Source organism: Lissotriton helveticus, chromosome 1_1 (assembly GCF_964261635.1).
Source record: "Lissotriton helveticus chromosome 1_1, aLisHel1.1, whole genome shotgun sequence".
Taxonomy (NCBI): Eukaryota; Metazoa; Chordata; class Amphibia; order Caudata; family Salamandridae; genus Lissotriton; species Lissotriton helveticus.
This window is the reverse complement of record NC_136057.1, coordinates 6,746,543-6,765,565: the sequence shown is the minus strand read 5'-3', so window position 1 is coordinate 6,765,565 and position 19,023 is coordinate 6,746,543. Positions and strand designations below refer to the sequence as shown.

Below are 19,023 nucleotides of genomic sequence, written 5' to 3'. Positions count from 1 at the left end.
CACTCTATAATCCCAGCAGGCTCAGGGAACATGGTAGAAATTAATGTTTGGTATGCCACAACTCAGAATAATAAAATACTTCTTTTAGTAAAGTTTATTTTAATATCCTGTGTTTGCAAATGCTACTTTTAGAAAGTTAGCATTTGCTTGCCTAACCATTTCAGCCCGCCTCTGCTTTGTGTGTATCTGACTGTCTGAGTTGTGTGAGTGACAGGGCTGGGAGGCGACAGGTGGTGAATGGCAGGATGACACCTTAGTGGGAGGTGGGAGTTTCCCTGAGCTATGCATCAGGCTGTGCTCTGCCACCACAATGCTGGCTCCGCCCCCCTGGGGAGCGACTGATGACTCAGCCTGCACCTGGCCCAGGAAGGACCGAAGCTTGTCAACAAAGTGCTCCTGACTGCCCCTGTCCACACAATGCTGGCTCCGCCCCCCTGGGGAGCGGCTGATGTGCCTGCCCTCACACTGAATACAGAAGCAGAAGTACCCACCACAAGTGCTCAGAGGCTGAGAGCAGTTATGCAAAGGCCCCCCTGGCCTGTGAGAACAAAAGAAACTGGGTATAAAAGTAGGAGCCATGCTCCTTGTAAATTAGAATCCTGTTTTAACACAAAGGACCTCTGCCCGACTAGAAGGAGAAGAGACGCTGGGAGGACTGGCCTGCTGCTTGCCTTGCTGAGAAAGGAGAGGAGAAGACTTGCTGAGAAAAGACTTTGCTTCTTTGTGCTTTAAACATTCTCCAAGGGCTTGATTGAGCTTGCCCCCTGACCTGGACCCCAGGACTAGTGGGTCCTTGGTGCTTTTGCTCGTCTTGACTTTCGAGCCGTGTGTGCTTCCCTGCTGGAGCCAGACTGCGCCCCTCATCGCCCCCTCCTAGGGCTGTGGCACTCGGGAGCTTGCCAGCCTCTGCCCTGTGAGAGCCTCGCTCCGATCGGAGTCGCTCTCTGCCCCCAGGCTTGGCTTCCTGCTCCTCTGCCCCTTGCCTGCTACTGGAGTGCCTTGAAGCGCTCTCACCCCTCCCGCCGGAATTTCCTTTGTGGATTGTGATCCACGCCGGGTCGACAGCTGCACAGTCCGTGCCCTGTGACCCCGCTTCGCAATCCCCGAGGTTTTGCCAGGCCGCGCCGCCCCCGCTGAGGAGACCCCTGCACCGTCGTGCCAAGGGTCGCGGGCCGCGCCTGCCTGGCTGCACACGCCCGCTGGCGTCAAGATCCAAGAGTGCCCCCATTGGAGTCGCACAAGCCTGTGCCGACTCTTGCCAAAGAAGAAGAAGTGTGCATTAAATCACCACCGGGCCCGGGGCCTGCAACTCCTTCTTTCCCCGTCATCGCTCCCTGCCTGGGAGCTGCGCAGAGAAGCCTCCGAGTGCCCGGAGCCCCCACGGGTGAGTAGAGCTGTGTGCTCTGTCAGCACTCCCCGTCAGGGACCCCGAGCTTGCTCTCACCTGTCACGCTGTCCCCCGAGTCCTCCTGCACTGCTGGGCCGGCCCGCCTTTAACTCTGTCCTCGAGCTGAGAGGAAGAGCCGGGGCCGGCACAGGCGTGCTCACGCCCGATGCGTGAGAGTTGGTAGGGGCTGTGTCAGTTTCACCCTTGAAGGCAGGAGAGGCGCTGCAAGGCGCTCCGAAGGCCCAGGGAGGGTCCCAAAGCCCCAGAACAGAGAGAGGCTTTCTTTTGAAAGGAAAGAACACTGAGAGAACTGTGGAATTAGGAGATTTATAACAAAAGCGCCTTAACAGAGAAATCTCCATTTTTGAACTGCAACTAAGGAGAAAAGGAACTATTTTCTTGAAGTGAAACCATTGAAGTATTTTTGAACAAACAACCATTGAAAGCTACAACTGAGAACCTTTGCCTATTTACAACCTGTGGTGCAACAAAAACGTTATTTGGTCTTGTGATAAGTCTGTTGAGTTACATATATATATTTTTACATAAAGAAGCGTATTTTTATATATTTACAGCCTGGTGTCCATTTGTGGGGGGATTGGTATATTTTACTGTGTGTGTGATTACAAATGCTTAACTAACTAACGCCTGAAGAATAGCCTTGGCTGCTCACGCCACGCACCTAGAGGGTGAGCAAGGGTAATTCTAAGGGGTCATCCTTCGCCCTGACTTGGAGGAGAGGGTCCCTGCTTGTCACAAGTGCATACTTGCGCCAACCAGAGACCCCCAATTCTAACATGGCCCATGACGCTGGCACCGCACCGACACCCACGGACTACGCACGCAACCTGGCATTTATCCTGGACTCCTCCCTCACGATGACCAAGCAAGTCAACGCAGTCTCAGACCTCATGTTTTAACACCCTGCGCATGCTCCGAAAGATCTTCCGGTGGATCTCCACCGAAACCAGAAAGACGGTCACCCAGGCCCTCGTCACCAGCCGACTGGACTACGGGAATGCCCTATACGCAGGAACCACAGCCAAACTTAAGAAATGCCTTCAGCGCATACAGAACGCCTCCGCACGACTCATTCTCGACATCCCTCGCCACAGCCACATAATCGCCCACCTGAGAAACCTGCACTGGCTCCCCGTCAGCAAGAGGATCATGTTCAGGCTGCTCACCCACGCATACAAAGCGCTCTACAACATGGGCCCCGAATACCTCAACAACCGCCTCTCATTCTACACCCCCAACCGCCAGCTCCGCTCCACTAGCCTCGCCCTCGCCACCGTCCCACGGATTCGCAGAACCACCACCGGAGGAAGATCGGTCTCCTACCTGGCAGCGAAGACATGGAACTCCCTCCGTGCACACCTACGACTGACCCTGGACCATCTCACCTTCAGGAAACACCTCAAGACCTGCTTGTTCGAGCAGTAGCGGCACCCACCCCCCCTCCCTTCAGCGCCTTGAGACCCTCACGGGTGAGTAGCGCGCTCTACAAATGTATTGATTGACTGATTGTACTTGATGTCCTAGTGGTCGAGGCTTATTTTAACATACCATTGGCGTGTTCCAGGATTTTGTTTAATTCCGATGGAAAGGATGTGAATATAGACATTGTACTCCCTGAGCCGACAGGGCATCACAGAATGCCTCGCAGCAAAACAGGACCCTGTCTGAATGGAAGGTATGAACTGCTCCCATGGCTACTAGGGACTGGAAGTCTTAAGTCTTTTATGACTTCTCGAGCAGTGATATTTCTTTGTGGCCAAACCCATAGGAATCCAGAGCATGAATCAAAGGTATTGGTCACACACAGTCGAGAATTATTACCCTAAAAGGGCAAACAGACATAGTAAGGGGAGTTTGCACTGTCTGAAGTTGCAACAGTAAAATGTTTCATCAGTTGACAAATATTACATTGCGGCACATATCTTTTTAGTTTGTTTGGTTTGTACGGACACCAGTATTGCTGTTTTAGCATTGATGTAGTAGCTTCTATGCCATCATGAACAGACACAATCCCCTTTTGAGCTGCCTTAATTAAATTTGACATAGCTTCCTCATTAGGAATTTGTCTATCTCCTACCATGGGTAAAATAAACATTGAAGAATTGTCCAGTGAGGGTGTAGGAGCTTTTAGATGTAAAGTCATCAGAAGGCTTGCCTCCTTTCAGTTGCATGAATCACTGCCAACCTATCTGTGTCGGTCTTACTTTGACGTCTGATTATAGTAGCCAGCTTTGTTTTTGCAACCAAGTCTGCTGCACAGTTCCCTTTAGTGTCAATCTCTTCACTTTTATTGGCTTGGTGTGATGTAAATGGCCTCAATCGAAGCTTATTGTTATGTTATGTTATGTTAATAACACTTTTATAGCGCACAGCTGCCCCAGCCAAGGGGCGTCCCGGCGCTTCAGAGAGGGTACCCAAACACAACACAGCAGAGCAAGGGCAGAAGCGCACAGATCAGAGTACTAAGATGTATGAGGGAACAGATGCGTTTTAATAGCCCTCCTAAACTTCAGAAGCTCATCCATTTCACGAATGTGGGACGGAAGAGAATTCCACAATTTTGCAGCCAAAACCCGGAAGGACCGACCTCCAGCCCTGCACAGCCTGAACCGTGGGACCACCACCAAGTTTTGACCCAGAGATCTCAAAGAACGCGAGGGCACGTAAGGCACCAAAAGATTATCAAGGATCTGGGGAGAGGCCAACTTGAGGATCTTGAAGGAAAGGCACAGGGTCTTAAAGTGGATCCATAGGCAGCCAGTGCAAAGAACGGATGGTACTTTCCGCAGAGCAGAACCTCGGTAAGCCTACCAGGGCTCTAGCTGCGGCGTTCTGGACACGTTGCATCCGGGCGATTTCAGCCTGGTTGGCCCCCAACAGGAGCAAACTGGCGTAATCAAGCCGAGATAGTATGGATGCCTGTATGACCAAACTGCCTGGTAGGAGCATCAAAGAACCTCAAAATAGGTCTCAACCCTCGTAAGATGGCAAAACAGGTGGCCGCCACTTTTTTTGTGTGGCAACAAAGACTGAGGGCAGGATCTAACCAAACCCCCAAGTTTTTTACCTCTGAGACTGGAATAGGAGTTACACCCAGCTCAGGGGGCCACCATATGTCACCCCAGAGATCCGTCCGCTTGCCCACAATCATTACCTCAGTTTTTTTAGCATTAAGCTGGAGACAGTTGGCATTCATCCAGCTAGCTACCCCCAAGAGTCCATCCCGGAATCTGGGGGCGTCAAGGTCAGAGTCCCCACTCAGGGCGACTGCCAGCTACGTGTCGTCAGCATAAGAGACCATAGTCATGCCCCACTGCTTGACGACATCCGCCAGCGGTCTCACATAAAGGTTGAATAATGTGGGACTCAACCACGAGCCCTGAGGCACACCCAGCTCCAGCGGATAGGACTTGGACTCAAAAGGCGGGGTAGCTACCTTGAAGGTCCGATCAGCAAGGAAGGAGCTAAACCAGTTGAGTGCAGTGCCTGTGACACCCGCCTCTCCAAGACGTTGGAGTAAGATCCTGTGCGAGACCGTATCAAACGCGGCACTAAGATCAAGTAGTACTAGTGCCGCAGTCTGACCAGAGTCAAGCACAGAAAGAAGATGTTCCGTCATTGAGAGCAAGGCTTTCTCGGTGCTGTGACCAGCACGAAAACCATTCTGGGAGGGATCCAGAATACCTGCCCTCACAAAATGTTCAGACAGCACCCCATTCACATAGGCCTCAGCAATTTTAGCGGCCCAAGGGAGGAGAGAAATCGGGCGATAGCTCTCGAGTTTAAGGGGGTCCATTGAAGCCTTTTTCAGTATGGGTGTCACAACAGCCTGTTTCCATTTAATTGGAACAACACCTGAGGCGAGAGAAAGATTTATAAGGTGGCGCACTGGAGGAAGACAAATAGCAGCAGAGTCTCTGAACTGAGCTGGTCTCAAGGGATCCGCTGGCGAGCCAGATTTTATCTTATAGGCCAGCTTATGAAATGTCTCCCTCGACAGACTAGGGAGTGAGGCTAAGGCTAATGGCTAAGGCCTCACATATGGCCAGTGTAGGGCTAGTGGGCTCAGCTACCGGCTCAGTGATGGGAAAGGCGCGATAGATAGCTTGGACCTTTTCAATGAAAAAAGCGGCCAGATCTTCGCAATGAGCCACTGAACAGATTTCCGCCGCAAGAGCTCTTTTGGCCGTCAGGTCCTTAAGGACCTTAAAAATTAACTTGGACGGATTGAGGCTATTTCTAAATTCCTGGGAATAATAGGCTGCACGGGCTCTACAAACAGCTCTATGATATGTTTTAATTTTTGAGAAATACAGAGTTTTTTTTCCAGCCTCATAGGATTTCCGCCAGTCCCTTTCTGCCTGTTTACAAGCTTATTTTAACGGCACCAGGGAACTGTCGTACCATGGGCTGGGTTCTCTGGAACGACATTTAGTCCAGACAGCGGGGATCAATGCATCCAAGGCCCGAGAGACCCAATCACAGAAAAGGTCATACCCAGATTCTACATTGAGAAAAGGGCCTAGTGGGTTGACCTCCAGGAGATGATGCAAGTCCTCCAGTTCGAGTTTCTTCCAGTGGCGTTTATGCACAACTCTATCCAGGGGCTTAAATGGGTGCTCTTTGATCAAAAGAATAATTTTCACATAAAAGTGATCGGTCCAAGCAACTGGGCTGGGCCTAGCCACCTTGGCCCCAGTCAAATTCGTAAAAAAAGGATCAAGGATGTGGCCCCCCACATGAGTGGTGAAGGTAACCATCTGATTTAGCTGAAGAGCCTCCAGATCCGCCAGAGTACTGCTAATGGCAGAAATATGACCGCAATCAAAATGAAGGTTAAGGTCTCCAAGTATGCTGAAGTTTGCGCAGCCCATTGCCAAAGAACTGACACATTCCGGGAGTGTCTTTCTAAAAGCAGTGTCACAGCCGGGAGGATGGAAAATTAAGAGGCCAGAGAAAGTGAAATGATGGCTAATAGAAATTCTGAAAAACGCGCTTTCACATCCTACCAAATCCACTAGTCTCCAGTCACATGGGTAGCAGGACTTTACGGCCACAGCGATGTCACCTCCCCTAGATGCCCGATTGTGAGTGAAGATGGAATACTCAGGAGGGAGTGCAATATTCACGGCTGCCGTGTCCACTTCCTGAAGCCATGTTTCCGTCATGAAGAAGACGTCAGGTGACTCATCCCTTATGAGATCATGAAGTTCTGAGTGGTGCTTCAGAAGGGATCTGATATTAAGAGTCCAAATAGTAATATCTCGAGAGAGACCAGTGGTCTACTGCGAGAGGGTTTGACCGGAGAAGACTCCGTCAGGGCAGAGATCGAAGAAGGGGCATTAAGAGACCAAATTCCACAGGCACACTTATACGGGCCACAAAGGGGACTAACAGGCCCATGCAAACAGCATGGGACCGACTGCCTAATGCCCAGCAGCTCATCCCTGGAATATCCACTCACCGAGGACATTACCTAAGAATGTTCCGAACTCCCACGTGCAGAGTACCGCCACGCCTTACGCCTCCTTAGCGCTGACGGGCGCAGACGGGCAGGACTCTGGCACGACTCAGGCGCGATGAGGGCGCGCCCGCTGCGCGATACCGCTGCACGCTTGAGGACTGGTTTAAGTAGGGGTACCGCGTGTCTGCAACACCACTAGACCGCTCAAAATGGCGCCCAGAAAACATCAACACCACTCCCAAGATGGCGGCCGATTCTCCACAGTATCAGAATCCCCAGAACCGGACCCGCTAAAGCAGCCGTGAGTCAGCAATTAAGGTGCAGGTAAGAGGGAAAATGCCCAGTATTAAAATCAGGGGAGAACAAGCTAAAAATTAACAGAAATACAAAACGGGTGATTTAAAAAATGCAGCGCACCTTCGGCACAGCGCTAAAGCACGCGAGTCCTCAAACGCTCTGAAGACCTAGGGTACCTTATCCAGGCTGACCCGCTTGAGGAACCGCCTTAAGTAGGGTTACCGCGTGTCTGCAACACCACTAGACTGCTCAAAATGGCACCCAGAAAACATCACCACCACTCCCAAGATGGCAGCCGATTCTCCACAGTATTAGAACCCCCAGAACCGGACCCGCTAAAGCAGCGGTGAGTCAGCAATTAAGGTGCAGGTAAGAGGGAAAATGCCCACTATTAAAATCAGGGGAGAACAAGCTAAAAATTAACAGAAATACAAAACGGGTGATTTAAAAAACGCAGCGCACCTTCAGGACAGCGCTTCAGCACGCAAGTCCTCAAACGCTCTGAAGAGCTAGGGTACCTTATCCATATTCTGGTGGACAATCACTTTCCTAAAGTTGTTTATTTTTAAATGACTTTCCTTTTCAATCTCTGTATCAGTTTAAGCTCAAATGTGTTAAATCTACATTGTAGCCTTGGACACAAAATGCGGAATTCAACACTGCGAGTGTGAGAACGGATGGACCAGCCTTTTCTTGTGCTAGTAACAGGGCATGGATTTCTGCTAGCTGAGTAGAGGAATCACCTAAACGGTGTGTGTGCGTTGTTCCATTAAATTGTTCACCTTCAAATATTGCCTGCACTGCAGCACAAGCCGAGTAGTAGAACTGTTTAGTTCCAAGTTCAGGTTGTTCATAGCAGTCCATGTGGAAAATGCTCTTGTATACCTGTATGGGTAAAATGTCACGAGTTTGTGATACATTTTGAGTGCATTATAAATATTCTCAGCACTGTTCAAGCACAGAAGTCAAAGGCACACCACATGAAAGGGATAAGGGGCAGCAAAATCAGAGCTGCAGGGGCCACTCCCCCAAAATGTAGCACACACACATAATATGCAGAGCAAACCAACACTGCCACAATGTGGTACAAACAGCCACACGTCCAAAACAGAACAACACAACTGGTGCCACTTGGTTGTAGACACTGGCCAATCACATTTGGCATTGCAGGGAAACATCTGTTTTCGATATGTCCACTGTCCCCCATCAAATAGGCAGCTCCTCCCAAACAGCCACAATGTACATAGTCATGCAGTCTGTATGAAAACATGTACAATGCAACAACATACATGTGGACTCATTGTTAAACTGCATCTCCCCTTCACATTGCAGAGGGAGAATCAACACCTCCTGCAGCGCAGCCTGACCCTCTCTTCTCTGATGACAAAGAGGACCACCACAGCTTCAACTCGGACGCCCTCCAACAGCTTGTGGAGAGCCTCTGCACCCCACCTCCAGGAGCATGGTAGCCCAGCAGCTATGAGGAGACCCCACCCCCTGCACAGACCACACAGCAGGCAGCACCCACCACCATGGCTGCCTCCCAGGACACCCAAGAAGAACACATGGCCTTCCAATGCTGTGTGTTGGGGTGCCAGGAGCAGCTGGCTGAACAGGTGCGGGAGGGCTTCGACCGCATGGCAGACAAACTAGATGCCATACGTGGGCGTCTAAGTCCCATCAGGGACCGCTCATGGTCCCTAATGGACACCCACAGTCCGCTCCATGCTCTCCAATGGACCAGGGCTGACATTGCTGGAGCCCTGACTCAGAGAATCGAACAACAGTTCAGTCAGAGTGGCTCTAGCGATATCACACAGGAGTTGGGACACATGCGGAGATTAATGGAGACCATGGAGCAGGTGAATGCGGAAAGAACGGCTGCCATGGCTGCACACCAGCGAGTGGTAGCCGGGTTCCTCAATTACCTCAAAACCTTCCTCATGGCATTGCTGCCACAAAGCGTGGTGCTGTCGCATGCTGCTGCTACCACTACATCCACATCTCCGCACCCTGAAGTGTCAGTGCCACAAGGTGCGACAGACATAATGGGTCCGATTCACAGAATGAACTTAAGACTCAATCCTAAACTTACTACTATTTTGGTATTCACAGAATGCACTTACTACTTTTGGCATTCACAGAATGAACTTACTACTTTTGGTATTCACAGAATTTAGGATTTTGTCTTAAGTTTGTCTTAAGACAAACTCAAGACAGACTTCAGACATACTTAAGACAGACTTAAGACAAAATCCTAACTTCTGTCAATGCCAAAAGTAGTAAGTGCATTCTGTGAATATCAAAATAGTAGTAAGTTTAGGATTGAGTCTTAAGTTCATTCTGTGAATCGGGCCCTCCACCTCTTGCCCCTGAGGTGTCACAGTCACACAGTGCAGGAGACAGAAGACCACCACCCACATGTCAGGCACATGAAACAGCAGAGGATGAAGAGCCGGATGAATCTGCCTTCGTGGTACGAAGTACGCAGTAGCATGCATCTCCGCCATAGGGCCTGTTTCTGCTTGGTCCTACCCTCTGCATCGTCACCTTCCACTGTCCCCGATACACTCTGCGACACTCACCTTGGACCCCGACATGGACTGCCATATCCTGTTTGATCGCCAATGACACAGCAATCAGACTGCGGACTGAACTCTTCCTCTTCCTTTCGACTTGTCAATCCCTAAAGGACTCTGGCTGGCCCTCCACGGGCCGACAATGTAAAGTGGGGCTTGCACGGCCCAGTACTGCTCCACCTGCAACACTCCACTGAATGTGCCTTAAAAACTCATAATCACACAGGTGTGTCATGTCTATGATCTTTTAAGTGTGGAAGTACGGATGAATGTTGGCTCAGTGATTCCCCCTTAAGTCCATGTTGCTCATGAAGTTGCACTTGGGTCACAGGGTGAGACTTTGCTGAATGCGGTCCGGGTGGCACTGATACAACAGGGAGACACGCATTAGTTGCTTACTTGTCCAGCGCAGTACGGAACCAAGCCCAGAGCCCCGGGCTCATTGTTCACACTCTTACGCTGGACTGGCATACACCAGGCCAGGCCAACCCACTCCACTTATGCACACAGGGGAGGGACGACAGCGCTACATGTGCCAGGTCTTCCCGGTAGCGATATGCTGCTCACAGGTCTAGTTGTCAGCATGCCATAGCCACTCCCTCACAGCTGGTAAAAACCCACACCACACCCATCCAGCACACGCGTCACGGGGCAGGTGACCCTGCCAATTAAAAGGGCCGGGCGCACGTGGTGGATGCCATTTCCACTCTTTATCTGGGTGCATCCGTGTAGTGTACATGTAGGCATGAGGGCCTAAGGCCCTGCAACATCACATTCCCTTGGAGCGGAGGTGACATGCTGTTTGCCGCACCACGATACTCAATCATACAGGGTCCATGACTTGCGGGGAAGAGACTTGGTGGCACCGGATACAATGCAGCCGGCACAGGCACACCGCTATGGAACGGTGACTTTCGGTGCACTGAGGTAGGGATACCTTAAGTGCTGAGCAGGTGTGCGGCCTGCGATGATGCCGTGTGACAGGGGCCGGAGGTGGAATGTCTGGCGCACTGTAAGGCACTGACACTTTAGGGGGTGGAGGTGTGGATGTAGTGGTAACAGCAGCATGCATCAGTGCCAGGCTTTGTGGCAGCAATGCCAAGAGGGTGGTCCTGAGGTCATTGAGGAATCCAGCTACCTCTCGCTGGTGAGCAGCTGTGGAAACAACTCTTTCCGCCTGCGTCCGCTCCATGGTCTCCATTGACCTCCGCATGTGTTCCAACACCCGTGTGACATCACTAGTCCCACACTCACTGGACAGTTGTTCTAGTCTCTGAGTCAGGGCTCCAGCGATGTCAGTTGGAGAGCATGGAGCGGACTGTGGGTGTCCGTAAGGGACCGTGAGTGGTCCCTGATGGGACTTAGACACCTACGTACATCTAGTTTGGCTGCCATGCGGTTGAACCCCATCCGCACCTGTTCAGATAGTTCCATACCTAATACATTTCTATATTCCCTCACTACCTCACCTCTATACCGGTCTACCTTCATCTACCTCCACCTTTCTCTGTGCCACGAAATATACATTCAGAGAGACAGATTTTCTTTAGTGACATTGTCATTCATATTTCGAACAAATCAATCAGATATCAGGTCAAGTCAAACACAATCATTTGTGAGTCATTAAAAATGTGACCAAACACATGAATTTTGTAATCAGGTTGTTACCATGCAAGCAGCACGTACAAATGGATAACACAGCTTTGATAAATAACAACACTATTAGCACTCTAAATTTGCTTCCAGACTTCATCAGCCTTACGGAAAAGTTACAAAAGAATGAAAGAAAACATGCAAAAAAACATTTTAGATTTCATTTATCTTTGTAAGTCACTGTTATGCTACCAATATACACAATTGCACTAACAAAAGATTCAAAGTACCTGCATTGAAATTAAATGAAATGCAGTATTTAATAAGGCGCGCAGCTACTTAAGCTAGAATGTCCTGGCGCATAGACAACGGAGGGAAAAGGAGAGGAAGAAGCCAATTATTTGTTAAAGAGCCATGTTTTTAGATTCTTTCTAAAAGAAAGTAGATTTGTGTCAAGCCTCAGGAAGCTGTTCCATGGTTTGGCACCCACAAAGCCCAAGGATCTGCCGCCAGTGCGAACAAGGCGAGTTTTGGGCACAATGGCCAGATTAGCGTTAGAGGAACGCAAAGATCTAGATGTAAGATAGTGGTTTACTCGTTTTTTTAAGTAGCCAGCTCCTTCCTTGTGAAAGGCTTTAAAGAAGATGGTCATGGCTTTAAAGCTGATTCGCTCTTTAATACGAAGCTAGTGAAGGGATTTGAGAATCGGGGTCATCCTAGCTCTAGGTCTTGATCTCACAATGGCTCTGGCTGCCACATTTTGAACCACTTGCAGGCGCTGGGTCAAGGATTTAGAAAGACCAAGGTACAGGCAGTTGACATAATCGAGTTTGGATGTCACAAGGGCCTGCAAGACAGTCCTACTCTCCAGCGGCAGGAGCGGTGAAAGGTTTTTTAGCATACGGAGGATGCCGAAGCATGCACCGGAAAGATGTTGGATCTGAGAGCGCATCGACAATGGTTTGTCTATGATTATTCCCAGATTTTTTACTTTCTCTTTATCAGCGGGCAGGGTCTGAAGATCCGTGGGCCACCAGGCCCTCCAATCAGGTGTTATTAGTTTCCAGAAGAAAACACCACCTCCGTCTTATCCACTTAAGTTGATTGACCCTCAGCCAATTAAAAACCTTCGAGAGACAGGAGTTGATCTTTACCCCGTCAATGTCGGAGCCTCTGTCACATGAGAAAATAAGCTGAGTGTCGTCAGCCTGAGAGATGGTCTTTGCGCCCACTTCCTCAACCAAGGAGGCCAACGGAGAAAGATAAATAAAAAAAAGCAGTAGGGCTGAGAATGGAGCCCTGGGGGACACCTACATTCATGGCAGGGACCGGGGAGGAAAAAGGTGGAAGCCAGATGTCCTGAGATCTGTTTTCCAGATGGAAGGACGTCCATGAGAGGACAGTACCACCCAGGCCAATATATATTTTTTTTAAACAATTTTTATTGAACTGTTTGCATGGCAGTGCATAAAGTACATATTTGCATGTCATCCATATAAACATTTCTACATTCTGTTTACTCTCCGTTAACAATATTTTTAAAAATACAGTACTGGGCATTAATATCTGTCTGTGTACCCCTTCCTCTTGACAACAATCCTTTCGGCACCTACACGTCGAGCTCTCTTTTCCAGATGCTGGCATCGGACTCGGAGTCTTCCCCCAGGGGTGGGTCGCATATGTCGCCTCTATGGCTATTCCAACCTCCCCAGACCTTTGCCCATTTTTTGGGACATCTTCGGTGTACATAGACTGATTTTTCCGCCATCATTGCCATGTCGATATCCTTACACCACAGATTGAGGGTAGGGCTATCTCTAGATCCCCAGCGTTGCACGATGTTATGCTTTGCTATTGTCATGCCTAATGTCACCCAGTCCTGGGCCGTCCCAGTGAGATTCGTGGGCTCCCAGATATTGAGCAGCAGCACCTAGGTTCTGGCAATACTGTAACATGTGTGACCTGTGAGAGCGTTCGCATCACCGCCTTCCAATACAGGCCAATATTTTAAGTCTATTTAAGAGCCTCTCGTGTGGGACCGTATCAAAGGTCGCCGATAAATTGAGTAATATCAAAACAGCCTTACCTCCCCCGTCTAATTTGCCCTTGATGAATTCTGTCATTTCCAGCAGCGCAAACTCAGTGCTGAAAATGGCCTTAAAGCCAGACATGGGAATCATGGAGAAGCTTCGCATCTTCAATATGAATTTGAAGAACTTTTGTCGACGTGCTTCTCTAAAGCTTTAGAGAGAGCCAGAAGCAAAGAGATCCGCCTATAATTAGCCGGATCCATAGGATCAACTTTAGTTTTTTTTATCAGATGGAGAATCTTCGCATGCTTCCACAGCTTGGGCGTAATGCCCGTGGAGAGCGAAGTATGAAAGAGCTGGTGAGCAAATGGGTTTATTGAGGGGACGACCAGAGACAAAATATTGGCCGGACAGGGGTCGGTAGGGGAACCCGAGTTAATGTTTTGAGGGAGGGACAATGATTCATCCAGCTGAAGCTCTGGGAAAACAAGAAGAGGTGGAGGATCCAAAAATGAAATTTGCTATTGTTGCTATTATAAAAAGTCAACTCATTCTCTGATATGTTAGAAAAAGCATGTTGAATCAGAGAGATTTTCCTAAGGAAGAATTGAGCGATCTGCTTTGACCATTTCTCTGAGCAAGGCCCTATCTTAGAACAGGCTGCCTGTGAGATAAAAGATTTGGCTATCTTAAAAATTCTTTTACTCAATTTTTGGGCAGTAGCAATCTTAGATTGAAAGAAGTTGATTTTAGCTTTTTTTTAATAAGTGTAGGATAAGTTTTTGGCTATCTTTATAAGCCTTCCTGTCATCGGGTAGATAGTATTTTCGCCATTACCGCTCCGCTTTCCTGCAGTTCCTTTTGTTATCTTTCAGAAGATTACTGAACCAGGGAGCCGAGAGGGCAGCAGCCTCGATGTTGATACGAAGCCACGAATCAATTCAAAGGGCATCTAGATCCGCAGTGCTCGACAACATCGGAGTGGAGCGATATAGAACCTTAGGGACAGATATTTTGTGGCATGCCCTAAGGTTGGAGCCTTTTTGCCTAATGGACACTGAAGGGTCAGTGCCAAAATAGGGGAATATCAAATTTTAACAAGAAATTGTACTTTGGGGTGGAAATCCATTAAAAAACTGCCTTTTATCAGAGTACATATAATGTGCTTCAATTATTTAAAGAGCTATTGGTTTGGCTTCAAGCTTTTGAGTTCTGCCATCTGTTTTTATTTGAGTAGAAAAGCATCTCCCTGAAGACATTTCACATCCATATTTATGAGATGAGAGAGTAAATGACACACCGTTCGCTCTTTAAAGAGCTGTAATCACGAACAACTTCTGGGGTTTGGGCGGAAGGGGATGTAAGCACTGTATCGGCTTTAAATGGAAATATAGAAGTGCAGGTACCTGCTTGCTCCTGAGACTCTCCAATGAAAAGTATTGAGCAGTAATAAGAAGTGCAGGCACTCTCCTATTTAAATTAAAGAAGTGCAGATACTCAGTACATACATGTCATCAGACTCTATTTGGGAGGGGAAGGCCCCACCTTCCCCTCCCTGATTTGAAAAGTCCAAAATGGCTTTATTTTGGCTGTTCCTTCCCTGAAACTCTCTCTCGCTCAACAGAAGACAATTTGGGGGGTGAGGATACAGTCTCCCTATTCATTTTTTAAAGCAATCTTCCACTTTCCTCTCCTGCAATGTTGCCACCTATTTCAGAACAAATTTCCTCATGAAATCCACTGATTAAAACTAAATCTAGTGGTCTCTATATTGAGTTTCCCACAAGGCACCTTTGTCTCCAAAAAAGAAGCAGTTTATAAACGCAACCGTGCACTTTCGACAGATGGGATAAAAAAAAAAACGAGCATGGCTTACTAAACAGAGTAAAAACGAATAACAAGGACTGACCTTCAGTGGGGCCTTCAGACCGGTGTCCAGAGCAGGCACGAGCACGAGCTCTGTATGAGGCAGAGAGCGATCACCACTGAGAAGAAGTCCTGTCCCGTCCCGTCCTTTCGACCTATGCGGACACTGTAGGCAGGAGCGAGCAGCCATCCCTGGGCCGACCACGCCCCTCTCAGCATCTCACACAGGCTTTCTCTTCGCTCTGTAAACCACCTGACGAACTGAAGCCCCAAAAGGTAAAAACTAAAAGTACTTGGTAGCCCACAAAAGAATAATCTTAGCAACATTCTGTTTTTTTTCCTGTATAAACAAGCATTTGCAATGCAATAGGACTTGCATTTACGTGAGACCTATTGCATTGGAAACGGGAGTGTGGGTGGGCAAGAAGGCAGTAACAGGAGTGGGGGGTGGAGGCAGGGTCGCAAGAAGTCAAGGACTGCAGGAGGTGGTGGGGGAGCCAGGGAAGAAAAGAGTGTTCGGAGTAAAGGGGCCAGTAGCTATGGAAGGATACAAATAAGGACATGTCCGTCATGAGGACGGACTAACAAACAAAACACCAATCAGAAGGCAGCATTTAGGACCTAAGCCAATGAAAAAGAGGGGAGGAGAGTGGGCAGAGCTTCCTCGAAGCTTCCACGCTACACAGTATACAGCATGCCTCGCAAAGTGACAGCGCACGCGCTGCAACGCTAGGCTCGACCTAAAAAGCACAATCTGTGTAACATCATCTACCTTTCTGCCAAATTTGGCATAATTGCGTCCAGCGGTTCGGGCTTTAGGTTCAACAACAAGTTCCTATGGGAATGAATGTTACAAACCCACCCTTTTCTCGCACCCCTATTTCTCGGTCCGTACTGAGCAGATCACTTTTCATGACAATCAGAACCTACTTTGACCCTTTGGGAAAATGTCATGGAGTTTGATCAAACGACGCCAAAGTTATAGCCAAGTCAAAAAATGCTTCTTCTATGGAAACTAGGTCCTAACTATAACTACCTACTGATGACCACATCAGGGATTGCACAAAAAGAGTGATTCTTTCCCTCCAAGAGATGGACTAAGCAGTGGGTGGAGTCTTCTGCCCAGGAAGAGGAATTTGAGTCTCTGTGGAACTTCCTTTCTGTTAAAAAAAAAATTAAATTGCATTTTGAGCAAAACAAAATACCCGGACTGTCCATTCAGGTAGAATACCTACTAAAAAAAACTGTTTTGGAGTTGACTTTGGTGCCGCTCGAGTAGAAAATACCCTTAGGAGGAAGCCCTCCGACCAGGACCTCCCACTTCCAGAAACCTCTCAGGAAGTACCTCTGGCAACCGGAAATCATGCTAGGGGATGCCACAACTCCCTCGTGCTTGCCAGCCCCTATTCTGAAGCCTTGTGTTGTTACGCTTGTCCTCGTGCTGCTTGAATTGAAAAAATCCCACCACGCAGTGATTAGTGAAATTTGGGGGGAACTCAGGGTTACAAGAGTAACGCGGAGTCACCAAATTGCTCCAATTACACTTGTGGAATTAAAATTCCACCAGGCCAAGCCTTCATTCTGTTTTGTGACTGAGGACATGTCATCATTAAGATGTCTGCAAAGTGTATTGGCATTATTAATTTGTATTACAGTTCTACATCCATACTTAGGCTGAACAGGTTTGTATCACTCATACTGTATGTACATTTTGATGTCATTTTACTTTGCTTACTTTAAAGATCCATATCCCTGTCCTCTTTTTATCTTGTCTTTAAATTTATGCAGCCCACCATTTTGCTTTGCAGATCAGAGTGAACCTGTGAAGCAAAAGTGCAAGACAGGAATGAAGCATCAGTTCCCCAGTGGTTACTTCCTCCAGAACATCTGGCACCCTGCCTCCTGCAGCCTGACCAAGATATATACTCAGGATGAGATTAACAGCTGTCTGAAAGGAAACTTCCTCCACTTCATCGGGGACTCCACGATGATGCAGTGGTACGAACACCTCACTGGCCTTCTTAAAGGTAAGTCAACATCAGAACATCAGCAGCATACACCACATTAGCCTGTATAATAATATAATCGTCTATACATTCCATATCAGCCTTTATCAGAACCTCAGCAGCTGTATGCTCCATACTGGCCTTTACTGGGGCTACCATTATATGCACAGCATAGGCCAGACTAGACTAGTTGCAGCTCTGCCTCAGCCTGAACAGAATTACAACTGCATGTCCCATGCATCCTGCAATGACAGACAGTCAGCAGGTGTGTGTCACCTGAGGCTGTATAGATTATTAGCTGCTGTAGAGCTCATGTCTCGGGCCCAGGGCTGTCAGGCCCTGTGCGTCAGGTGTCAGTCTGCACCAAAGTACGGATGTATGACGTTACAACGCATACTTTTACAACGCCTACCTTTACAACGCGGTTTTTACAACGCATACCATTACAACGCATAATGCTTTTAGGCGCTGGATAGTGAATAGTTTAATTTACTATTCCAACTCCAGTCCCCGTGGATAGTAGGGAAGGTTATTGGCTGGTAAAATAACCTATTCCCTATCCTAGAGCGCCCCCCAGAGCAATGCGTTGTAATAGTTTGCGTTGTAAAAGTTGCGTTGTAATGCTAGTTCGTTGTAAAAGTTTCGTTGTAAAGGTTGTTTACCCCAAAGTACCAGCAGCTGTATGTCTCAACTTCAAGGGTTGAAGAGAAAGCAACATGACCGGATGTTGGAACAGAGGGTTCCAGATGTGTCTGCAGAATGACTCTGTATGGAGGCAGAAGCCTGGTCACATTCTCACAGAGTGTTGTGTGTCTCAGAAAGCAGAGTCCTCCTTCGCAGGTGTTTCCGATCTTTTCTTATGTCACCTGAGGTGCTGCTCTCAGGGGGTCAGAGTGACTTTGGAGGCTTCTTTGGAGATCTTGAGTCCTCTCTCCTGGGGTCTTGGGAGGAGATGGAATGGGTCTGAAGAGGTCCCTCCATCTCTGCCAGGGCCTGGTACAGGAGTGGACAGAAGTGATAAGAAGAGGCCGCTTCATCCCTCCTAGTACTGGTTAGTGCACGGTGATGAGAGAGACACGACATGACACAGAAATGGGAGGGGATAGAGTTATCAGGACTCTATTCTCCTGGGGACATGAGTGGGTACAGGGGACTCGTGACTCTATTCTCCCGAGCACATGAGAGGATACAGGGGACTCATAACTCTATTCTCCTGGGGACATGAGTGGGTACAGGGGACTCATGACTCTATTCTCCCGGGTACATGAGAGGGTACAGGGGAGTCACAACTCTATTCTCCCGGGGACATGAGGATGCAGGGGACTCATAACTCTATTCTCCTGGGGACATGAGTGGGTACAGGGGACTCATGACTCTATTCAGGACACATCTGGAGCAATCAGGGAAGCCCAAGGAAAAGTAGAGTAACCTTTGAGGGGACCCACCAGTCAACAGACTAGGGTTGCGAAGGAGCCTCGAGTGGAAACCCTCTGGGCCGGTCACCCCACGCACCGAGCACACTCCCCGTGAGTGAGCCCAGGCTGCCCACAATCCCGCTGAGTGCCGTCGCTGCCCGTAGCTGTGCTCCTGATCGTTGTATTCCTGTCACTGCCTCTGTAGCGTGTTTGTCGTTTTTCGTTTTTGCCTCTGTTGCATGTTATCGCTTCTGCCTCTGTTTCGTGTCTAGTATCTCCCACTGTAGAGTTTTGCTTTGTAGCTTGCCTTTGCTTCTCGTCGCTGCCTCTGTTTAGCGTATTTGTGCCCCCTGCCGCATTCCCGC

General features: G+C 48.7%; 1 protein-coding gene across 2 annotated transcripts in view; it reads left to right on the top strand.

Annotated features, from left to right (window-relative positions):
- The window catches only part of LOC144808341 (NXPE family member 1-like), a 157,424-nt gene that overhangs the window by 127,052 nt on the left and 11,349 nt on the right, over nucleotides 1–19,023 (top strand). For both annotated transcript variants that reach the window (XR_013606852.1, XM_078673628.1), the window contains exon 5: nucleotides 17,046–17,264. Coding sequence is in view for 1 of the 2 variants with exons in the window: in XM_078673628.1 (XP_078529754.1) it covers nucleotides 17,046–17,264 (219 nt within the window). In the remaining variant the exon portion in view is untranslated. The remainder of the gene's footprint in view (nucleotides 1–17,045; nucleotides 17,265–19,023) is intronic.